General features: G+C 32.6%; 1 protein-coding gene and 1 pseudogene across 5 annotated transcripts in view; both read left to right on the top strand.

The window, feature by feature from the left end:
* Hmgs (hydroxymethylglutaryl-CoA synthase) overlaps nucleotides 1-25,342 on the top strand; it is a 91,328-nt gene that overhangs the window by 53,134 nt on the left and 12,852 nt on the right. For 3 of the 5 annotated variants that reach the window (XM_035362226.2, XM_035362229.2, XM_035362227.2), the window contains exons 3-9: nucleotides 721-846; nucleotides 4,388-4,555; nucleotides 5,466-5,495; nucleotides 6,842-7,001; nucleotides 11,374-11,544; nucleotides 17,053-17,285; nucleotides 18,207-18,349. In XM_035362226.2, coding sequence (XP_035218117.2) covers nucleotides 721-846; nucleotides 4,388-4,555; nucleotides 5,466-5,495; nucleotides 6,842-7,001; nucleotides 11,374-11,544; nucleotides 17,053-17,285; nucleotides 18,207-18,349 — 1,031 coding nt within the window. The remainder of the gene's footprint in view (nucleotides 1-720; nucleotides 847-4,387; nucleotides 4,556-5,465; nucleotides 5,496-6,841; nucleotides 7,002-11,373; nucleotides 11,545-17,052; nucleotides 17,286-18,206; nucleotides 18,350-25,342) is intronic. The other 2 variants (XM_035362231.2, XM_035362230.2) reach the window with 2 other exon arrangements.
* LOC118191426 (U2 spliceosomal RNA) lies at nucleotides 4,786-4,864 on the top strand (annotated as a pseudogene).

Genomic DNA, 25,342 nt, shown 5'->3' with positions numbered 1-25,342 from the left:
AGAAATTATTGAAAAAAAAGTGATGTTATGACAATCAAGATAGTTGCGTTTTCTGACGTTCCAGCCATCTAATACGCAATCTGTATGTCTGCTATGTTTATCACTATTACGGCTATAACTAAAAAGTTAATGGGTGCCTTCTGTCATCCACAACTAAATTATCATACATATGTATATATATATATATATGGAGAGAATTTAGAGTATGTTGACATACACAGTATTACAGCTGAATATTGAATGATTAGTAGTTCGTAAACACTCAACAAACATGCAATTCCACCCTTGCAAGAGGAAAAAGATGAAACCAGGAAAAAAATTTTGAAATTTCAAAGGGTATCTTCATTGTTGTTGTAATATTTACAACTTTTACAAAAAAATCAATATTTAAGAGTATTTTTATGTGATTGTTTAGTTTAAGTGTAGTGTGTGAAAGCAATCCTGTTTAAGGAAGAAATAGGTTTTAGAAATATTAATATAAAGAGAGAAAAAATATAATTAAAATAGAAACCTGATAAGTATTTTATAAATGATTAAATTTCTACAATCACTGCACATAGTTTTTTTTTTTGTACAATTGCTTTGTTATCAAAAACTTCTTTTGAATAACCAAATGAATCTCATATGCTGTTTTTAGATTCTTTTTCCAGTTGTTGAGAATTATAATGATAAGTTCCTGAGATGAAACAAATATTTTCGTTAAAATTGTTTATTTAATAGGTCGTTATGCTTTGGTTGTTGCTGGGGATATAGCAGTATATGCTGAAGGTAATGCTCGACCCACTGGTGGGGCTGGAGCAGTAGCAATGTTGATTGGACCCAATGCTCCCATTATATTGGAAAGAGGTAACATAACTTTAAATTAGTTAATTATTGATGTGTTTTTTTTTTGTTTCATTCTAGTGATGTTTTAAGTTTGCAGCGTTGTTCTTTTTATTTATTTGCATAATGACATGCAGATAGATAAATCAAAACTATATATTAGAGAATTTAGAATTGAAGCAATTTTTAAAGGAACTTTTTTTTTTTTTTCTTTTTAAATGTGCATTATCAAAGCCCGTTGAGTAGTTTTGGATGTTATTCTTGATTGACCAGTTTTAGAACTCTGATTAAATTAATTTCCGTATTATCTGATCAAAAGGAAAAATCACAGTGTTTAACAAATTTTGTGTAATTTCCAAGGGTAATTTGTGAGGATAATGCACTACTAGTCTTATAATTCAAGAAGTGCTTTTCTGTGACTTCTGTACTTCTGGCCAACAGTTGGTGACAAAAACCTCATTAGACTGAATAATTTTGCACAACTCTGTGTCAACTTCATCATTTCTAGAAGTTTTACATATGCAGTGACACTTTCTATGAAAAAAAAAAAAAAAAAAAAAAAAAAAAGGATGAATGCCTCATTGCTTTACCTTGAAGTGCACTTTTGACTTGATTGTCTGAGGCATCCTCTCATTACTCCATACTAACTGAGTAGCAATAAACATTGACCTTTGGTGCCACCTTGGTGGTAACAGCTTTAAAGCTATTACTAACCACTTCAAAGAGCCATTAACAGCTTGCCATGAGCAGCTTTAAAGAGCTTTTCCAACAACAGTTGTTTCTAATTGCTAAATAAAAATAGGGCCATTAGAAGAACTGCAACCCCTTTGCCATACATACATAGCTTACCATCATCAGTCAGTAATGGGAAACAGACATCAAGTAGAAATCCTTTATTGCCAGCTTTGAAGAGGGGAAGGTCTTCATGAGAACCCTCTTAAAGTATAAATTAGTTCAACTACATGCAACATGACTTTAGTGCAGTACTGTAGGTAAATTTTGCATATGGAAACCTGCTATATCGAACTAGTTTTGTGAAAGTGTCTTTGTATGAAAAGTTACTTGCTGCCTTTAGTATTGTTCTGTCTGATAGGAATGTTTAGAACATGGCTCCCTCATTCTCCAGCTTCACCATTCAATTATTCGTAATATATTATAAACCTTATTGCAGGAATTTGCTGTGCTGTTTTTCTCCCCTTTTAACACAGTATAAATTTTTGTAGTTCATTAAATTATTTGAATGAGTAAGAAAGGAAGCGTGCTAAAGTATCTTTGCAAATGACACTGGTAAATGTCAGATAGTTAAACTCGGGGGAAACAATTAGAAAGTGGCTGGCCTTTAAATGTTGGTACAAGAGAGTGGAGAAGAAAATACGTCAATTTTTCATTTATATATTTAAAATATTAAAGCAACAATCATTGAATAGACAGACTAACTATCGGCATTTTGTTCGCCAAGATTACTTTGAAATATCGTAACAAAGAAAGAATGAACCTTCTACAAGATAAAAATATTTTAATAAATAACTTAAAAAATATTTAAAAACCTTAACATAAAGTGATTTTTTTAATGCTTATCATTTTATTTTTAATTTAAACTTAAGGCAAATTAGTTGATTTAAAAAATAAGACTGAAACAGATGCATTTTTCGTTAAGTTCAGTAATATGTAAAATGAATTAATTTAGAAATCAGTGTTATATTTTCAAATTTTCCAGAAATTTTCCAGGAATATTTGCAAATATAACCCAGATGTTTTGTTGTCTGACTTCTAAATTAATCATTGTCTGGCATGTTATTTTAACCTAAAAGTGTATATTGAAGTTTAAAAACATTACTTTGTCACATAAATTGGCATTGTTTTTTTTTTCTAGAAGTTACTTTGAATTTAATGTGACCATGGCTTTCTAGTTTTTTGTATTCCATTTGTTTGAAACAATATATATATATATGGCTATTGCTAGATTTGTGTGATACTTTTATATTTTGCGTAAAGGGCTGAGATTTTTTTTTTTTTTTTTATCTTCTATAAATTTATCTTCCATTTTATATGATGTCCATTTGAGAGTCTTTTAAATAAAACCTAAAAGATTCTTGTGTCAGAAAATATAGAAAAAAAGCCTTTCTATCTGGGCAAGCAAGGATTTTTTGAAAGCTATAAAAGTTATAAGTTTCTTAAAGTATTTAAACGAAGCAAACTTTTTTATATTTCACAGTCTTGGAATAAATAATCGTAGTTTCAGATTAGTGGGGGGATAAAAGTTCGAAAGTTAAAATGAGAGATATGAAATATGTAGTATAAAGAGTTTTTTGGAGCTAATCTGTTAGGCTGACCCGAAAAGAGTGCTTGAATAGTAATTTTGAAATGGCTTGGATGGAGCTAATCCTTTTTTTCCCTTTTTTTATGGAGGTTGAGGGGAAGAAAGAGAATGGGAATAGTAGATAGCCTTTTTGCTCATATTTGTATGTTATGCAGTACAAAGTCCGTAATCCGGACGTCCATTATCCGGAATGATCTATAATTTGGACCTCAAAGCCACGAACTTATGCATGCGCGTTTGATGCACATGCCCACTACGCATGTATGTAAAGCCCAGTAAAGCGTTTACACATGCGGACTTCCGATAGTGAAGAAAGTGACAGAGAACGAAAACGAAATGTTATTGAATGTTATTGTTATTGAAAACGGAAAACTTTCGATTGACAAGTCAGTATTCTCGACACAGCAATTACAGGATTTTAACAGTGGTGCTTTGTAACTGAACAAGAAAGAAATTATGTGTGTTTATAGAATTAAAGAGGAAGTATTAGCACAAAAAATGAAGCAACTTAAACAACTTACATTGAAAGAAATTGTAAATTTTGATACCCTTTAGATCATAATTGCTGTTTATTTTATAAATTACGGTTTCATATTTTTAATTGTATAATTTATGCATGTCATCTTAAAAGATTTAAATTGGTGATCTATAATCCGCAAAAACCCCTAATCTGGAATCGGCGAAGTCCCGACGGACTTTGTACTGTATTATTTTCTATAAAATATGAATACAAATATTTTTGGCTGAAAATTTTATTGAATATAATTAAAACAGTAATTAAAAACAATTTTCTTCTACTAAAAACTCCTGTTCCCTTTGGAATAAATAGTTTGTAGATAGGTTGAATCATTCACTGCTAGTTGAAGCTAATTTAATCATTTAATAATGATTATTTATTTCTAGTTTTTTCCCCAAATGTTGGTAACTTAATAAATGACAGAAAGAGTTTTGCAGGGTTCTGTTGTTTCGTGAAGTTGAAGTTGTTTCGTGAAGAACTTGAAATTTTAAAAGACAATGTTATCTAGTTGTTGTTTATAAAAGATCTAAAGGAAACTTACGCTGCTTAATATGTAGTTAAAAGTGTGAGATATTTCAAACTTTAATATTTTTAATTGAATACTGTCTGTATGCCAGTTTCTCAAGACTTTCAACAGGCATTTGTTTCTTTATTGTGCTAAATAAGGTTTTTTGTTATGTTTTTAGATTGCTTTTGAGTTACTATATTTAATAAAGAAATCTTTTTAGGCTTGCGTTCAACTTATATGGAGCATGTATATGATTTTTATAAACCTAATTTAATGAGCGAATATCCTACTGTTGATGGAAAGCTGTCTGTCCAAAGCTATGCTAAAGCACTAGATAAATGCTATGAAGGATTTTGCAGGAAAGCAGAAAAGTTTTATAAATCTAAAGGTAAGGAAGTTTTAGCTATGTTTTTATCCAGTTAAACAAAAACGTAATATGTATTTTAAATAATGTAAAAAAAGCTTCCAGTTTTTTAATGGCATTGAAAATATTCAACATTGGTTAAAAAAAAAAAAAAGTGGCACTATATAAATTCAATACTGGAATAAAATGAAAGCTGATGGTAAGTAAATATTTGAGGTATAGAGCAAATTGAGAAATAGGAGTAGTATATTAGTATCGCTTCTCGGCCTTTTGGCTAAGATCAAAGTGTAGTATATTAGTATTCTTTATATTGTTTTTAATATTTTACACATAACTTTTTGTTTTTTTATTGTTTGCTGATGCAAAAATTTAAAGGGAAATGTTTTATAATGATCTATGTTTTTGAAAACTCCAGCGTTATCTCCTATGTGTAATTAATGTATAACTGCTTTCAGCTTTTTGTTGTTGCCAGTAATTATGAGTTAAATTTTTCGTAATCATTCAAGGACTAATTCTCACATATTTGGATTTTTATGTGAATTTCATTTAAAGAGATGTATTAGATTTACATAAATTTCATTTTTAACTTTTCAGTTCAGGAGGGAGATCCACTCTCTCCATTGTTACTTTTCTTTATATTTGTTTGCTCATTTTCTAGATAAAAACATTTTATATTGGGTTTCTAGCTTTTCTCAGAAATTACAAGTGCTTATTTCACTGCTTATGTACATATATATATATATATATATTGTTTATATATATATATATATATATATATTGTTTATATATATATATATATATATATATTGTTTATATATATATATGTACTTTTTTTCCACATAGCTTTCAGAGGCAGCATTTTTGCCTGTGTGTGTAATATATATATTTTAATACATGAGATCCTCATTTGTATTATCTTTTATTTTCTCCCAAGGTTGTAATGTACAAGATAGAAGGAAGAAAGGTAAGCATATTATTATCTGAGGCAACCTATTTCCTTCTTTCATATTCCCTCAAAGTTTTCCTGAAGAATTTTATTTTTTGGGGGGAGTTTCATGTTTCTGTGATGATGTTCTGCACTCTGACAACTTAGAGAAAGATCTGCGTAGAAAATCATTATTTTGAGAGGAGGCTGTTATGTAAGGGAAGTTAGCTAACTTATGATTCTGTGCTGACTTTGTAAAAATTCAGTCAGATTAACTGGCAGTTGGCAAGCATAAAGGGCAATCAAATAGGTCTCTGTTAGAGTTCTGTGCTATTTGATAAATTACATCAGTTTAATTAAAATTGGTGCTAGCATTAAATGTAATTGTCCTATTGTCATTGTCATTTGGTGTGCCTCTCAGTTAGAATATTTGTGTCTACTGCATTAAAAGGGCTGATATGCCCGCCTCTGCATTATTTTCTAACTGAAATCATCATTATTAAAGAAAGGCATAAGATAACCCCATTGTGAAGTTTGCTAGATGTTTCACTTTAATTTCTCATGGTAAACTCTTTGGAGTTTCTCAGTTCTGTGTGTCAGCTCTAAAAGTGACCTGCAGCTGTCAGAGGACAGAGTGATTAACACTTTTCAGCTCGCTCTTGAACTTCTTGATATGTAGAGAAGAGAGATGATAATCACATGCCTTTGCATTTCTAGATCACCGCCTTTATATATCTTCAATCTGGACATTATAATTTAATTACACATTGCCACAGCACCTCAAATGAAATTTTTTCATTGCACTTTATATTTTGATAAATAGAATAAAGGAATGACCATTGAAAAATAATGTAGCTTATATACATATCACAAAACTGTTTTTGAATGCCTCTGAAGCAAGAGGAATTTGAGAAACAATTCAAAAACCTCCTTACTAATTATGAAGATAAATTTATTTTGAAGTTTTTGTAGATCAAAGCTCTTTTCTAAGTTGTCAGTCTATACAATCAGAACATATGAAGTACTTAAATATTTCAGTTATTTTCTTAGGTTTTCAGTAGTTGTGATTTTATAGATTATCTAACAGTGACACATATGAGGCTTAACAAAGAGAACACATAAAATAATTAATATAACATAAGTCTGTAACTTGAAATTTCTCAAAATCAAATGCATATCAAAACATTTAAATGCCTTTTGCTGGAAATGGCAAATTTCTAGATTTGTGATTTTGGCATAGTTGATGATATAAATTCAATTTTTATGTGGTATTAGTAACTTATTTTCTGTTAAATAAAAGCAAAGTTTAATGTGCATCGTCTTTACTATTCAGATATTGGATTTTCTGTTTAAAATATCTGTGTAGATTAAAATTTTTTTTTCAGATAAAATGGGCTTTACCCTGAAAGACTTAGATGCTATGTTGTTTCATACTCCGTACTGTAAGCTAGTGCAGAAAAGTCTTGGTCGCCTTTCGTTTAATGATTTCATACGAGATCCTGATCCAGACATGAATAATGAATATAGAGGACTAGAAGCATATCGGTAAATTATGTTCCCCCTTTTTTTGTTTAAACAATTATTGTGCTTGAATTTTGATATAGTTCATATATTTTAGTGAAACATATTGTGTTTCTTACTATACATTTGAAAGAAGCAGCCATTTTATTTTATGTACTTGTTATTAGTTTCTTTCTTATTAGTTTCTTGTTGTTTAATTCTAAAACATATAAAATTAGTGCTGTTAGAGTCTTATTTATGAATGAAAAATTATAACTAAATACAACTGAATGTGCTTTCTTTCAGTGGTACATTCTGGTTTATAGGGTTCTAGTCATATTTTGTGCCAATGTGGTCATATGTTTTTTTTCACTTCATTAGTGCTATGTGAAATTATTTTGAATGAGCGTGAAGAATGAACATCAATTCAGTAATTTTCCTTTTGACATATTCAGTTTCTTTTCCTCTCGAAGTACTCTAAAAAAATCTGAATTTATACAAGTTGGTAATTTCCAAATGACTAAGCATCCCTGATAAATTCTTTCCAAACAAAGATATTACCCATACTGAAAGATATTGTTCAGAAAACTAAAAACTGAAAGTGTATTTTAGAGGTGGGGGACTAGAGGAGGAAATCCAGAGGTGCGGCCTGTATGAGTTTCTTGTGCAACCTCTAGCTCTTGTATTAATTAATATTTAATTATATAGATTATGGCAATTTGAAAGTTAATAGAATTAACTAATGTGCTGTCATGTATTGAGTATAACATGAAATAGAATGCTGCAGTGTTGCAGTTCTAGCAGTCCTTCATAGTCTGAAATTATTGCCATTCTGATGCATGTTTTAGTTTGCCAACATCCAACAATAGAAATTCTTTTGTTTTGTTCTTATTTTTGGCCATGGTTCACCCTTACTTGAAATACACTAACCCTTTTGCTATAGCAACTGCCACCCGCCAGATACCATGAAGGTGGCTGTTCTGAGAGACAGACAGTACCTACTTTTCTCCCTCTGCCCCACACCCCTCAGCATTGCCCTGCATGTTGCAGAGTTGGTGATGTGTAGTTATTTGTGCGTGCTTGTATCAGTCCCATCTCGTATTGGTATTGGCCATTCTGAAAATCTAGTTATTGTTTTATTTATTCCTAGGTTTTACTAATACACGGTTTTATTGTATTTTAGTAAGTATATGCTTTTTTAAAGATAATATTTGATATTCATTTTTTCCTCCACCTTTTCAAACTGAAAGAGAAGAAAATCAAATGTTTAGTGTAGAGTATTACACTATTTCTTTACTTCTGTGAAAGATAAAATGATGTGTTTATTGTGTAATACAGTTTTGACTACTTTGAAGGAGGCAAACACAAATAAACACTATTTGGCTTGTAAAGAATGTAAATATTTCAATTTAGAAGGTGAATCTCGACAGGCTGCAGTTCAAAAATTGAAAAATGAAAAACATCATCAACAGGTGTATTTTAATGCTTCTGTAAAGACAATACCACTGTATTTGCTGGTACTTACAAAATAGCACATGTACTTGGGAAAAGAGGCAGACCAATTAGTGACATAGAAATAATTAAAGAATGTATTGTTGAAGCAGTAGGTATTGTTAGGTCCAGGAAAAGTTGATAAATCCAAACAATTTCTTCTTTCAAGAACTATAACAGATCGGCAGCACAAATTAGCTGAAAATGTAACAGAGCAACTTTGTATGGTTATACAAAATGAAGATGTCTATTTTTAATTGTTTATTTAGACGAAAGCATTTAAATTCATTGCTTAATTTATAAAAAATTAATTGATAAAAGCATTGATAAAAATGACTCGCACAAGTTTTATATATTAATCATGTTATAACTCACTAGAACAACTCACGGATTTAACATTTTTGAAAAACTTCAAGAACTATGCCATTGATAACAATTAAATGTCAGTAATTTAGTCAGTGTCTGCACCGATGGTGCACCTTCCATGAGAGGTTAAAAGAGAAGGATTTATTGCTTTAGTAAAAAAGGAAAACTTGAAAAAAATTTTCTGCAAAAATAACCATTTTGCAAGACACTCTGGATAAAATTGTTTCAATTGTGAACTATATTCGCATAGATGCAATGCGTCATCATGAATTCCGAAGCTAGCAAAAATATTGAATGAGCAAGAGTGTAAAAATAAAACATTTGATGAACATGTAGGTGTCTTGGACTTTTTAATAGAAGAATATACTGATTTTTAGATTTTTTACGAGCACACTTTTGCTATGAAACTGGCATTTGAACCACATTTAATAGATATATCCAAAGCTCCTATGGAACTGCAAATGGAGTTATTTGAGTTGCAGGAAGATAGTATCCTCAAATGGCTTTTTGACACTAAAAATGATCACATAGAAATCTGGCAAAATGCTGTTGAGTATTCATGCCTACGAGACCATGCACACTGTTTACTTTCCTGCTTTGGAAGTACTGCTGCGAGTCAACATTTTCTGTCATGACAAAAATTAAAACTAGTTTAAGATTGCAAATTACAGATTTTCATTTAGAGGGTATACTAAGGCTGCGGGTTATGAAGCTTGATTCAAATATTCAGTCATTTTCAGGAAAGAAACAAATGCAGATATCCTACTAAATTAAATTTTCCATCAGATTTTAACATTATTACATACTATTGCTATGTTGGCTTTTTATAATGTAATATAATTAATTTCTATTGTTTTTCTTTATAATGTAATAAATGTATTGAAAAATACTTCTACTTTATTGTTTTTATTCGAAAGAGTAAATATATGTTGTTATTTATGTGAATGCAAAAATATTTTATATTCTAAATTTTTATTTTAATAAATGATTTAAAATTTTTTTACATTATTTCTATATAATGAAATAAAGTGATAAAACTATACAAAAACTATACTAATTTCACAAAAGTCGCATTTATATCAACTTTTGAATCCTTTATCACTGCCTAATTTAAATGTGTCCTTTATCACTTATGTGGCCTCCTTTATCACTGCCTAATTTTATGGTAAAAAGGTTCTCCTACTCTGGCATATTCCTTTCCTTGTAATTAAGCAACTAATTTATATCTGGCATTGAGCTGATGTTGATAGAATTCTGTCTACTCAAGTTAGAAATAAATTAATGACAAACGTGGATTGGAATAATCATTTGCGTTCTTATTTTGGGAGTATTTGTCTTTGTTTTTTGCATTTGTTAGGAATTTAATGAAATACCTCTTCTTGTTTCATGAAGCTGTATAAGTAGTTAGGTCTGCAATTCCTTACAGTTAGATTTCATGTCAGCATTTATGTTTGGTGGTGGGTGATGCTGGCACCTTCCTGCGGGTTCAAGTGCCTATGTGCAAGTTTTTTGGTTCATCTCCTTGTAATAATTATAAATACATAATTAAATAATTTATTTTGGCCTTTGGACAAAAAAGACCATTTTTATTGAATTTTGGACAAAAAAATGAGTGGATGATGTATTTGTCCTTACACAGGTAACTTCACTTTACAGGATACTTATCAAATTTGGTGTCCCTAAATTTGGCACCTGCATGCAGGGCATTTGCTGCATATCTGCCAGGAATGGGCCTAGGCGGTGCCCTGTTAAAACTGCAAAGAACCTTTCCAATTTTCTGCATATTTTCATTCTTAGCAAAATAGGTAAATCATCTTCAAATGGCTGTTCCCAGTATAGTATTATGCTATTTGTTTCTAACATCCTGAATCAAGTGTTCAATAAAATTATTTTCTGGTATTACAAATCTCTCTTCTACTTCAACATGAAAAGAATATGAAAACTGATAAAAACTTGAGTTTTCTTGGCTCTTTCTAGAATGGTGAAATGCAAAGCCATGTTGATTTTGTCTTGAAAAGTTTAGGAAATTTTCTGTATTTATATAGTTTTAAAAATTTTAATTAATAATATGTTGTTTAATTTTGGCTACATGAAAGTGGACTTTTTTTTTTTGCCAAAACTGTAAAAAATACTTTTCCTGTCAAAATTTGTTTTCTCTTGCATCCACAGGGAACAATTTAAAATAGGATTGAAATTAGCTTTCTGTTGAATATTTAGGGAAACAATTTCAGGTTTTAGTTGCTTCTACCCAAATCTGTCATGTTAACAAAATTGTTGCATTCTTAAAGATTTTTTATTCAGTTTTTAAATTAGAACCATTGTAAGTCTGTGATAAATTAATTTAAATGATATTTAGTAATTTTTTTAAACATGCTGCATAGTCTAAGATTATGATGTTATTCAGCAATGTTTTGAAATATCAAGAATGTAAAAGTGATTTTAAATACAGTTAAATAAGAAATAAGAATTTCTATTTTGTTCAAATAATATGAAGTTTTTAAGAAAAATTTTCAAAATAATTTTTTTATGTATGTCTAAATTGTTGCCGATTTTATTGTAGTAACCTTAAATTGGAGGAGACATACTTTAATAAAGAAGTGGAAAAAGCATTTGTGGATCATAGCAAATCTATATTTGAAAAGAAAACAAAACCCAGCCTTTTGATTGCTAAAGAAGTGGGCAACATGTATACTCCTTCTCTATATGCCTGCCTTGTTTCTTTTATAGCAAGGTAATTTGATGTATATGATTTTTGGTAATTATAATAATTGTAACTACTTATGCATTGATTAAAATACTTATGTTGTTTTATAAATAAGTTATTTTTAATGATTATCATGGACATTATAAGTAAAATCATTCAGAAAAGGGGCTGTTCTTTAATAGTATACTCTACCATAGATACTGTTTTAATCCAATCCAGAATATGCATTCACCAAGAATGTTGGAACTTTTTGTTCATGTAGCTGCCTCCACTGAGAATATTATCCAAGCTGCAGCAAGCATTACAAACATTATAGTGCAATGTCCGAGATCCGGACTTGTCGCAACTTTGGCAATTCCGAATTTGGGATTTTTTCTGATCATCTGTTTAAATGTACCATAATTTCGGGAACATAAGCTGCAGCTTATACATGTTTAAAAGTTTAAAATTTAGGTCTGCACCGTATCTGCCGGAGCAGCGTATCCGAAGGAATTTTACTTTTCCTCTGTCCTTAAAACTTCGCTAGTTCAGATTGTAAGTTATACACAAGCGAAATGGTTATGTTAAAATTCGCTGCAATATTCCAACCTCGGATTGTACTAAGGCAATGCAATAAGTTCAAACTCGCTTAACTAAGGCAGATGGCGTTCCGTATAATGATACCGTAATGCATGTACTTTCTGCTAACTTCTGGGGTTTTGCCTATGTTTTCCTATGACACCCCCTTTTTTTAATGGAAACAGCTACATTTGCTTGGCAAGTGCTGTGTTCATCCTTACACGTTTTTACTGTTTTGTAGCTTGCTTTTGTTTAACTTATCATTCATGCTTTAAAAATATTACTATTATGGTTTTTACTTGAAGAAAAATTTATAAAGCGGCTTTTAAAGCTTTCGGCAGTGAAGAAAGCGATCGAAATTGGAAATCGTGCTGCGGCTAAAGAATTTCAAGTTCGCGAGCGATGCATTCAGTGGTGGAAGTCCGAACAAGAAGAATTGGAGAAAATGTCAAAGAATTGTCCTGTGTTTTGGAATGAAGGTGTCGGACTTCTACTTCCTTCATTTTGAGTTGCTCGAATCTTCGCTAATTCTATTTAGCGTTCTCTTTCTGTTCTTATTCTTTCTTCTTCCATCCGTATTCTTTTTATTTCTTCTTTTCTTTTTCTATTCTCCGCCGTAGTAATCAGAATTTCTTTCACGAACTCAGCATCTTTGATGTATTCCTTGCTATTTTGGAGTTTGTGTTTCAGTTTTACCAGCTTCAAATCTGGGGATGCTTCTTGGCCAATTTCCAATAGAACTGTTACTAAATCCTCTTTCTTTGTGTTTTTGAACATTTTCTTTTATTTTCCTTTAGAATCAAGCTTTTCGAACTTGCGATTAAATAATTCACATGTTTCTACTCCCTTTTGCAAATGCGCACTTCTTTCGTGAGTTAGGCTTAACTTTACTCCACTTCCGTTTTCAACGCTCTAAGCTTCTAACCTCTAACCTTCTAACCTAAAAATATGGTTCAAAGCATAATAATAACTCAGAGCAATATGTCGCTCTTACAGCATTATGAAATCTACTACCTTCCTCTTTCGAGGTTAACATGCAACTCTCAATAAATACATTAACTCTTCTTGGAGAAGAGCTACATTCGCCAAGCACACTCTGTTGATCTCCAAACAGTCGCCAGATATCACAATTATATTGTGAAATCACCAATCTCCTAAGTACCGTAATTTTGCGTGTATAGTCCGTGGACTATCTGTGTTTAAAATGCGAATTTTTGAAGCTGCGGACTATCCACCAGTGCGGATAATATGCTGTTTGTTCAAAGTTAATATTGTTGAAATTTAAAAAACATGCTGTCGTGAACTGCTGATGATCAAATATAAAAAAAGCGCGAGATTCCAAGAAAACATTCGTGTGTATCGTATCGATAGTAAACCATAGAGCATAGTGCAGAACGAATGAGTAGTAGCAAGTAGAGCTCCTAAAATCCAGGCTGGATCCAGGCGCATTAAGCGATGCCGGGATATGAGCACTCACTTAGCGAAACCAGAGTCTTGTATCCCAGTATCCTTCGCACTGCTTTAAGCGCAACTGCCAGGAGGGGGAAAAGTAGTTGATGCGTCAGCTCGGTTTTTAGGAGCCTTAGTAGCAAGTACCTGGCATACGAAAAAATGCGTGATTCGTTTACTTATAGCGTGGTTTGGCAACACCGAGTGAGTGGTGTCGAAGATCACATTTCATTACCACTTACCACAAGGATAGCACGTTGCACAGTATTTTGTTTTCGTATTTTGTCTTTCATCTTCGATAACGTTGATGAAACATTGCCGGAGTTTTACTTCTGAGTTTAAACTCACGGTAGTTGAGAAAGCTGAAAAGGATGGAATAGAGAAGCGGGCCGTTATTTTGAAGTGGACGAGAAAGCGGTGAGAAATTGGCGCAAACAAAAGGATGTGTTAAAAAGCATGGGAAGAAAGCGATCCAATCGGCATGGAAAAGTAAAATGGACAGCTTTAGAGGAAAATTTACTGAGATGGGTTCTCGACCAAAGAAATGCCGGATGCTCCATTTCAACAGTTAAAACCCGTCTCCGAGCGAAGTCCATGGCAGAAGAGATGCAGATAACGAATTTCAAGGGAGGAATAAATTGGGTTTACCGCTTCATGTGTCGTAAAAACTTGAGAGTTCGCAGCAGAACGACAATGTGTCAGGGTGTTCCGGACGACGTAGATGGAAAAAAAGCTTCTTTTCTTCAGTTTACAAGGAAAGGTATTGCAGAAGGGAAGTATTCCCTAAAAAATATTATAAATATGGACGAAGTTCCATTAACATTTGATTGTCTACCGAATCGCACCGTCGATACTTGTGGAGTGAAAACAATATCAATAACAACAACTGGTCAAAATAAGACCCAATTCACAGTGATGCTCGCCTGCTGTGCTGACGGCACAAAGTTGAAGCCGCTCTTAATCTTTAAGAGAAAAACAATTCCCAAGGAAAATTTTCCTCGAAGCGTCATAATACAGTGCAACAATGAAAAGGGTTGGTGCAACAAGAACATTATGCTCGATTGGTTTCAAGAAGTTTGGAAGAAGAGAGAAGGTTTTCAGTTCCAAAGGAGTACTAATTATGGATTCCATGAGAGCACACATAAAAGACAGTGTAAAGGTGGAAGCTAAAAAAAAAAAAAAAAAAAAAAAAAAAAAAAAAAAAAAAAAAACACATTGGTGCTGAACTTAGCGTTATTCCAGGAGGTTGAACAAAAATTCTGCAACCTCTGGATATTAGCGTGAACAAAAGTTTCAAGTCCCGCGTACATGTTTGCTGGGAGATCTGGATGTCGAAAGGTTTACATACTTTCACAAAAGGAGGTAATATTAGACGCGCTTCATACACTGAAGTTGCCGAATGGGTCGATAAATCCTGGAAAAGTGTTAAAGTGTCAATCATCCGATCGGGATTTATAAAAGCCAGGATTGTTAGTGAAAGCAAGGAAATCGCTGACAGTGAAGATAGTGATGCTGAAAATGAACTTTCGGACACTCTTCCCGAAAATATATTAGAACTGTTTAATTCTGATACTGATGAATCGGACGTTGAAGGATTTCGTGAATGTAGTAGAATGTGTGATTAATTAATATATGATTAATTAGTAAGCACTGTTTTTTATTTGTATTTAGCGTTTTATTTCTGAAGGTATATTAGTAAGTAAGCACTTTTTTTCTATTTATACTTAGTTCTTTGTTTCTAAAATACATTAATATTGTATACATTAATATTATAAATAAAGAAATAAATAAATATTTAAAATACATTAATATTATAAATAAACATAATTTCGGACGTATAGTCCGTGGACTATCCGGTGGTGCGGACTATCTGACGATTTTTGAAATTTTTTTTACATAAAATCGTGTCTGCGGACTATACGTGCGAAATTACGGTAATTATTATTATAAGGGAGTCTGGTATAAAGGTTTGAAAGTTAAATATAGTATCTGAAAGTGATGTACTTATTAATGCCAAGGAAAATAATGTGAAATTTTTGGGGTACTAAAGTTTCCATTTGCGGAATAAAATATAGAAAATTATCAGAAAGTTACATACACACACAAATATCCAAAAAAGTTTTGTGTGAGAAACAAATATAAGCTTCAGATATTTAGGACAGTGTTTGTTGCACGGAATTTTTTCGGAGGGTGGAGGCACAGTTATTAGAATATTTCATTCCTGTGGTTTTTAAGTAATTTTAAAATATTGTTTTAAAGCTGTCGAAAAGAATTAGCATGATATTTATTTGATGAAGCTATTTCTGTTTAAATAATAGTTATGCAGTAACATTTCTCTGAAATTGGATGAATTTGAAGATAAGAAAACCTAATTTTCAGTAAATTGGAAGAAAGTTGTTGAGACCAGGGTTGTCATTTCCTCTCTTTAAGAAAAACATATTTTGTGATGTTAAATTCATGACTATTATATAGTATTTGATGAAATTTCATAGATTTTTATGTTCTGCAGTGGAGATCTATTAACAGATTACTTTCACCAGTTATTCAACTGTAAATTGTTGTCTGATTTATTTAGACTGTAAATTGTTGTCAGACCTGCTTAATTTATACTGAACATTATAAAAAGTTTCATGTTAAAAAAATAACATAGACTTTTATTAAAAAAAATATATATATATATATCAGGTTCTTTTGTTTCTTTACAAATGTGGTTCTCTGCTTACCTTTAAGTTTATTGTCTTGTAAAATAGCTTTATCAATAAATAAGGTTTAGTTAAGATTAAAGTTTAAATAAGGCAAGAAGAGTATTGGAGGAAAGGAATATAGAAATTAAGATTGGTTCAGATTATGTTTTCAATATCCTTTCAGTTATTTGCATAGCTACTATAAAGGGACACATGAGATTAATTTAATGTTAAAGGAATCGCAATTTAAGTACAGGAATTTGCATTTGTATTTTTCAAAAGCTTGATCATTTTTTCACTTTTTAATTAGTATTGATTAAATATTTCATTAAAATAACTCGGCCAGGAATATGTAACATTTAATCGACACACTAAAATATATACCATTAAAGAGGAATTTGAAACATTTAGTAGAAACTGTTAAGTTAGTGTAGAATTTGAAATGGTGAATGCTGTTATATGAAATGAAATATTTACTCAGAATTGCTTTAAAAAATTTGACAATCCTAGTTTAAAATCAAGGATTTAAAGAATGGAATAAAACACTGGATCATTGATAAAAAAAATTGTTTATCTTTAAAGAATATAAATTCTTTCAAATAGAGCTATTTCTTGATTAGACTTCTTATTTGATGCTAAAAAAGCTCATAAACCATATTTTTGTGAGCAAAGCTTAATCTACTTTAGTCTTGAAAAGAACTGACAGCAAGAGGCTTGAAGAGATTAAATAGTTTCAAAATTATCTGTATCCATATTATGCACATGATTTAAATAAGTTCATGATCTTGTTCTTTTCCATTGCTTATTTTTATAAATGCATGATTTTTATTATTTTAATTTTTAGTCAAAAAATAGAAGACTTAAAAGCAATTAGAGTAGGGATGTTTTCTTATGGCTCTGGTTTGGCTGCCACTCTGTTTTCCCTTCGTTTCACGGATGATATCATGAAAGGTTCTCAGTTACGTTACTTGCATGACAGTCTTCAAAACATCAAATCTAGACTTGTGAACAGAAGGAAAATAAGTCCAGAGAAATTCACAGAAATTCTGAAACTCAGGAATGCTACTCACCATCAAGGTATGGTTTTCATTACCAAGGCTGTTGGGAACAGGGATTAAAAAAAAATCCCTTAGGGTGAAATTGTGTTTTATGTCAAAAATTTTAAGTGTGTAAATTTTAAAATGTGTAAAATTTTTTACTTATTATTGTTCTCTTAGAAGTGCCAAAAAATAAGGTTGTAACTTGTAAATGTATCAAAAGCTTAATTTATGCATCTACTTTTTTGAAATAATTACCGTATTTGCTGGGATATATGAGGCACCGGCCTATAAGATGCGCCCCTATTTTTATACACATTTTTGAAGGATAAAACTTTAATACTGATCATTATAATGAATTTACAATATTTTAAATGTAAAGTAATACTTTCTGCAAATACTCAATCTATCTGGGAAAGAACACCTTTCAATATCCTTTGTCAAAACCCAGACACTCATCTCCAGAGTTAAATGAAGAGTCACTTGAAACGTCTTCTAAATCAGCATCTGTGTCCACATACAACAAATTGTCCTCTGTATCATCCACTGCATTACTAATGCCACACTTCTTAAATGATTTAACCATTTCCTCTGTTTTCACAGCATTTCTTGACACTTTGACCCATTCACAAACGACATATGAATGTATACGACATATTATCCACACATATAAGATGCACTCCATTTTTCAGACCTATTTTCGAAGAAAAAAAGTGTGTCTTATATGCTAGCAAGTATGGTATGTGTTTTTAGGTAATGCTATCATGTTTTCATGTATATTGATTTATCATATTCATTGTTAATGATTTTTAAAGGCAATAAACTTAAGTTTTTTTAGTCACATGCTTTAATTATTTATGAAACTGTAATATGTATAATGTTAATAAAACACGTAGTAAATTCATAGTTTTATACATGTCTGCGAATATTTTATTGATTATTATTACTACTCTGTTTCCAGCTCCTTACACACCCGTAGGAAAGGTGGAAGATCTGTTTCCCAAAACCTGGTATTTAGATCGTGTGGATGAGAAGCACAGGAGGAGTTACCTACAAACAAAAGAGGCTCCCTGCATCAAACGTAATGGATGCTTCCCCAAAATAGTAAATATCTGTTTCCCTGTCATGCAGATACTAGATCACAGTATTTGGTCACTCACTAAGCTCAGTTTCATTAATTATATTCACATTTTCATCATCATACTCACATTATTTATGTTGTTAAGTGTATTGACATGTAGCAGAATCGGATAGTAAATGTACAATGCTAAATTTTTCGATAATTCTGTGTCAAAGTAATGTACGTTCCGTTGTTAAAAATAGTGGACTGTAAATTGACTTGATATTACTTCAGTATAGAACCCAAAAAACCTCAGAATCATAACGTTGACCGAAACTTCTTTATTGACTTTCAAAATAAGTAAGTTGAGGTACTACTCCGAACTCAGTAGCGGCTTACCAACACAAACTCAGAAGAACCTCTGCTTAGTTGAAACTCCAGTAATTCACAGCAACCTCAAAGCTCTAAATGCAAGCTTTAAAAACCTAACAAATTTGCATCTGCACCGCTCCTCGGTACAAAGAAAAAAATACAATTTGCATAACATCGAACATACCCCCAGCCTTGAAGTCCCGAGGGGGTTCAAACAATAAATTTAAACTGTTGAACTGCATAAACCTGAAAAATAAAAATTAAAGTCTCTAAATCAGGAATTAAATGGCAAAGCGCATAGCTTTGCTATAGTTCGTTTTATTTCACCATTAGACGTGCGTAAACTCACCACTCGAACTTTCTCATCCAGACCAGGATACACTTTAATAATTCTACCTAATTTCCAACGTAGCGGAGGTAGATTTTCATTCTTAATAAGAACCATATCACCAATCTTCAGATCTTGTTGTAACGTGCACCACTTGGATCTCTGCTGCAATCTAGATAAATACTCACTGCTCCATCGATTCCAGAAATGTTGAAATAACCTTTGCACGTTCCTCCAATGGTCACTGCAGCTCATGGTTTCTTGAATTTGGTTAGATTCTGGAATAGCGCTTAAAGCTGCTCCGGTTAAAAAGTGTCCTGGTGTTATCGCCTCCAAGTCGCTACAATCACTTGAAGCTGGTACCAAAGGCCTAGAATTAAGACAGGATTCAATTTGGCTTATTAATGTCAAAAATTCCTCGTATGTTAAAATAAGTGTTCCTAAACATCTTTTTAAGTGATGTTTCATAGACTTGATACCCGCTTCCCAAAGCCCTCCAAAATGAGGGGCAGAGGGAGGATTAAATAACCATTTAATATTTTCTGAAGAAATATAACCCTGTAGCTGTTCATCACGTTAAACAATAGAAAAGGCTTTCCTTAAGTCTTTATTAGCTCCTATAAAATTCGTTGCACAATCACTGTGAATTTCACACGGTTTGCCTCTACGAGCTATAAACCGCTTAAGTGTCGCGAGGAATGATTTTGTTGAAAGATCTCTAACTAATTCTAAGTGTATTGCTCTTGTAGTAAAACAAATAAATAGACATACGTAACACTTAAAGATTTTGACTCCTCTACCCGGACGATATTTAACGTTAAATGGTCCTGCTAAATCAATCCCTACACGAGAAAAAACTCTACTTTGAGTAACTCTTGAAGGGGGTAAATCTGCCATTAGCTGAGTTGCAGTTTGCGCTCTAACTCTACGACAGATAACACATTGGTTTATACACTTTCTTATAATATCTCTAGCATTCACAATCCAAAATCTATGTCGTATGACAGAAGTGAGTAGCTGCGTACCTGCGTGAAGATACGTGTCATGATAATGCTTAATAATTAAACACGTAATATTGTGATTCTTAGGTAAAATCATAGGATGTTTCCGATTATTTGAAACTGTAGAGTTTCTGAGCCTTCCGCCTACACGCATTACTCTCGCGGAATCCAAGAAAGGACTTAAAGACAGTAATTTACTTGATGTCTTCAAGGGTTTACCAGATTCTAAACAGAATAATTCTTCTGGAAATTCGGCTCTTTGCACAATCCTAACAATCATAGAAGTAACTTCACAGAATTCTTCAGTAGATAAATAACCCTTTATATGCTCTGTAGGTAACTTAATACAATTATTTCTGAATCTTAAACACCACGCTAACACTCGACATAACTTTAACCATGATGAAAATCTTGAAAACACACTAGGCTCTTCAAATTTGGAAACATTTGAATTGAAACTCTTTTTCAATTCTTTCAACATAACTTCACTCTCTGATTCTACACTTGAATTTTGCTGTACATGAATTAGGGATTCGTTTAACCACTGCGGTCCCTTCATCCATAACTCACATTGTAGGAATTCTGATGGAATAAAACCTCTGGTCCCACAGTCTGCAGGATTTTCTTTCCCAGCAACATGATTCCATTGAATACCTGGAACAGCTTCCTGGATTTTTGCAACTTGATTTGCCACAAAAGGTAGCCAACGGCGAGGTTCGGACGAAACCCATGCCAAAGTAACCCGCGAGTCGGTCCATGCATAAATATTGTTAATAGGCAGTTCTATGCCTGATAATACTGCATGTAAGATGTTGGTTAAAAGTAACGCAGCACACAACTCTAGTCTCGGAAGAGACTGGGTTTTTAAGGGCGGTACTCTGGTTTTCGATGTCAGAAGGCTGACTTTGACTGACGAATCAAGGTTGATTGTTCGGAGATAGATGACTGCACAATAAGCCTTTTCTAAAGCATCGCAGAAAGCATGGATTTCTATAACTGCTGCCTTCGGACTCAAGGCATACTTCGGAAATTGTAAGCTTGAAAGTAAGGGTAATTCTAGATAGAAATGCTTCCATTTCCTACTTATTCTCTTATCAACGAGTTCATCCCAACCCAGCTGTAAGTTCCATAATTCTTGTAATAATATTTTCGCGTATATTATTGTTGGCGCTAACCATCCCATTGGATCAAAGATTTTGGCTACTTCTGATAAAATAGTCCTCTTAGTAAACTCTTTATCACTTATGCATACCGAAAAATGAAACGTATCACTAGAGTTGTTCCAATTAATTCCCAATACTTTTACTTTCTTGTCACTGTTTATTTCAAGAGAAATACTGGATTCTCGTAAGCACTCGGGAATATTCTCTAAAATAGCTGAACTGTTTGAAATCCACTTCCTTAAGCGAAATCCACCCCTTTTCATCATTTCATTCATTGCTTCCTCTTCACTTTGTGCCCTTGAAAGCAAATCATCAACATAAAAATCACGAAGGGCAATTTTTGATGCTAAAGGAAATCTCACTTGTTCATCTAATGCAAGTTGTTTCATTATTCTAGTAGACAAATATGGCGCACAGGCAGTCCCATATGTAACTGTCACTAATCTAAATGTACTCAAGGGCTCACTAGGACTATCCCTCCAAAGCATTCGTTGTCAATTTGTATCTTCTGGGTGGACACGAATTTGTCTGAACATCTTCTCTACATCGGCACATACTGCAATTTTGCGAGTTCTAAACCATAGAAGAATTGGAAACAGCTCTTGCTGAACTCTTGGCCCAACCATCAAAATATCATTCAATGAAAGACCCGATGTCGTTTTAGCTGAAGCATCGAAAACAACTCTCAGTTTAGTCATAGTACTTGATTCCTTTAATACGGCATGATGAGGCATGTAATACGTAGAGTCAATAAGAATCTCTTCCACAGGCACTCTCTCCATATGTCTCAGCTCAAGGTATTCCCTCATGAAATCCTTATACTGTTCATATATCTGAGGCCTTTTTAGAAGTGAATTTTCTAAAGATTGGAATCTACGCATAGCTAATTGTCTGGAATCTCCAAGCTGAGAAAGCGGAGAGTGAAATGGTAATTTCACAGTATATATCCCACTTTCCTCTCTCGTATATGTAGATTTGAAATAATATTCACATGCTCTCTCCGATTTAGTAAGCATGTCAAACGTAGGTACAGCATCCAATTTCCAAAAGTCAGACAGCATCTGATCAGTTTCCACTTGTATATTATTAACATAGATAGTAGGATTAATTTCTGTTGAATTATTCACACTACCTGAAATAATCCATCCTAGTTCAGAATGAGAAGCTACCGGTTTACCTTCTTCGCATTTAATTATTTCTCCCTTTAAAAGAGGTAAGGCAATATCTACGCCCAAAATATATCAACAGGCCCACTTTTGTAAAATGTTGGATCTGCTAACATTAAATCATTATGTTCCTCAACGTACTTCTTATCCAATGTAAAATGCGGCAAAGTTCCAATAATTCTGTTGATGATAAATACTGGTGTTTTAAATGACACTTTCGCCGGAAAATGTGGAACGAAGTTTATTTCCGTAATTTCATTAGTTTTCGTATCCAAAGACCCTAAACATGTGTACTTCTACACTCGAAAGCTTTATGATTTGAAACCAAACAATTAAAACAAACATTATTTCTCTTGACAAAATTAACGCGTTCCTGAACATTCAGATTTAAAAACTTATTACATTTAAAAACTGAATGACCGGCTTTACAATACGTACACTGCGCGCGAATCTCTGAAGCCAAAGTAGTTAATTTGTCTTTTGTAACTTGTTTTTTAACACCTTGCGTTTTACCTGCTTGCAAGGTTCTGGCATGAGATTTCAAGAATTCTAGTAGATTATTAAGTGTTGGTATTTCCTCACTCTGTAATGTTCTTTCCCACCATCCTCTCGTCAAAGAATCCAATTTAAACTGTACTATTAACATTAAAATAGTATCCGCGAATTGCTCCACTTTGAATCCTAGATTTTCAAACGAACATACACACTCTCTTACATTGTCTACTAACGCTAATATCTGACTAGGAATTTCAGATTGTAAATTTGATAAATACAAGATTTTCTTTAATAACGATGAAAGTAATTCTCTCTTATGTGAAAATCTTTGACACAATAAATGCCACGCTATTTCGAAATTCCTGTCACAAATAGTTAAAGCTTGAAAAATCCGCAAAGCATCTCCTTTTAAAGAACCCTTTAAATATTGTAGCTTTTGTGCACCTGATAAACGGTCATTATCCACTATCGCCGTTTTAAATAAATCAGAAAATGATAACCATTCTTCCGTACTGCCACTAAATACAGGAAGAGTTAGCTTAGGTAAGCGTATACTCGCTATTTCACAAGGTTTAGTTTCAACACTAATGTCTTTAACATCCTTAACTCTGGTTAGCATTAAAATTAAGTCATCAACAGTATCTTGTATGACCTGTTGTTCTTCTATAAATACATCAATATCTTTTTCTTCACACACTACAAATATGTTACTAAAAATATCCGAAAGTTCGGTCATTAAATTATTTAATCTAGATTTAAAAAGTTCTATCTGATCAACATCAGCAGAATCGTAAGTCACTGTAATTTTCTCTTTCAGTTTACTTAACTTAGCTTTAGCTACACGCTTTTTAGTCTTAAGCGTTGTAAATTCCATTATCTAATAAGAAAGATAAAAAAACCACACTGACTCACCAAATTTACTGCGACTCCGTAGCTGACGGACCAACAAACATGTACGTTCCGTTGTTAAAAATAGTGGACTGTAAATTGACTTGATATTACTTCAGTATAGAACCCAAAAAACCTCAGAATCATAACGTTGACCGAAACTTCTTTATTGACTTTCAAAGTAAGTTAGTTGAGGAACGGCGAAGACCACACTGCCAACTCCGAACTCAGTAGCGGCTTACCAACACAAACTCAGAAGAACCTCTGCTTAGTTGAAACTCCAGTAATTCACAGCAACCTCAAAGCTCTAAATTCGAGCTTTAAAAACCTAACAAATTTGCGTCTGCGCCGCTCCTTGGTACAAAGAAAGAAATACAATTTGCATAACATCGAACAGCAATATTATGCATTTTTCTTGCCACGGTAGTTTCTTTCTTTTTCTCCATGCCTTCGACTTTCTACTGCTAGAGAATACAGAACAATCTAGAATAAAGAAATATTCTTTGGTTTCATAATAAAATCTTCCAAAAATCCATTGTTGGGTGGGAGAGGCAGTAAATGGCTTATACTATTTTATACTTTTTTTTGTGAATAAGCTTTCATCAGTTTCACAATTTTGTAGTGTCCATTGATTTTAATGTTAGGCACACACCTTTCACATGAACTATTCCAATCGATCATTGTCTTGCAAGTTACTTAAAGCAAGCTGGTATTTGCGAAACTCAGTAGATGTTAACTTCTCATACTATAAGCAAATGAGCACAGCCTTTATTTGTGAATAATATCTCTTTCTTGAATGATCAGGATAAATACTTGTTCATCTTTTGGCAAATCCAAGGTGGTAAAAATGCATACAGTTAAAACATCTGATTTTCTGATTAGATGAAAATTGTGTTTGCATGGGCAATATTATAAAGGCATAGCTCTGATAAACTGGCTCCTTACCTAAAGATGGTGCAAACCATCTTATACAGGATTTGGAAGTTATTAAGACAATTATAGTTAGAAAGAAGTTGAACCGAACTGTTGAGCCTGGCACCGCGAAAATATGCCAAAGCAAAAAATATCCCCAAGTGGTGAAGCTGTAATGAAAAATGGCATTTTTTCACCTGGAATATTCTGTTTATATTTGTATTTAAAAGCTTTAATTAATTCTTCTGATCTGAAAATGCAATATACTTTGCATAACAAATATTTTGCAAAATGATATGCATGCACAGACTGAAAACTGTGCCACATAACTAATGCTATTCCACATTGCAAATCACATGCAAATTTCATGATATGTTAAATGTGGAACTAAATTTGTTTTACTTTCTGCTTGAATAGTGAATAAATATCTCTGAAGAACTGCAACGGAGATATGAGAAAGCATAGAGGGATATTTCTTTTCTTGAGGAGGAGAATACAAAGCAGAACTGTGACAGGGTGCAGAGTTGGGAACTGTTGCGAGTACAGCTGGGACAGGGGTGAGGCAAGTGAAATATTTGCCATAGATGAGCAGTCAAGAAGGGACTAAAATTAACTGTGGTGAAGAAGAAATTAATTTAAAGATTATAAAAACATTGAAATTACATAACAATGAATTAAATATTTTCATTTTAACTTTCCATTTCCCTTCCTT

The sequence above is a fragment of the Stegodyphus dumicola genome, chromosome 2, assembly GCF_044657685.1.
Source record: "Stegodyphus dumicola isolate Sdum_Otavi_A_Nest chromosome 2, ASM4465768v1".
Lineage (NCBI taxonomy): Eukaryota > Metazoa > Arthropoda > Arachnida > Araneae > Eresidae > Stegodyphus > Stegodyphus dumicola.
This window is presented reverse-complemented; position numbering and strand designations above follow the sequence as displayed.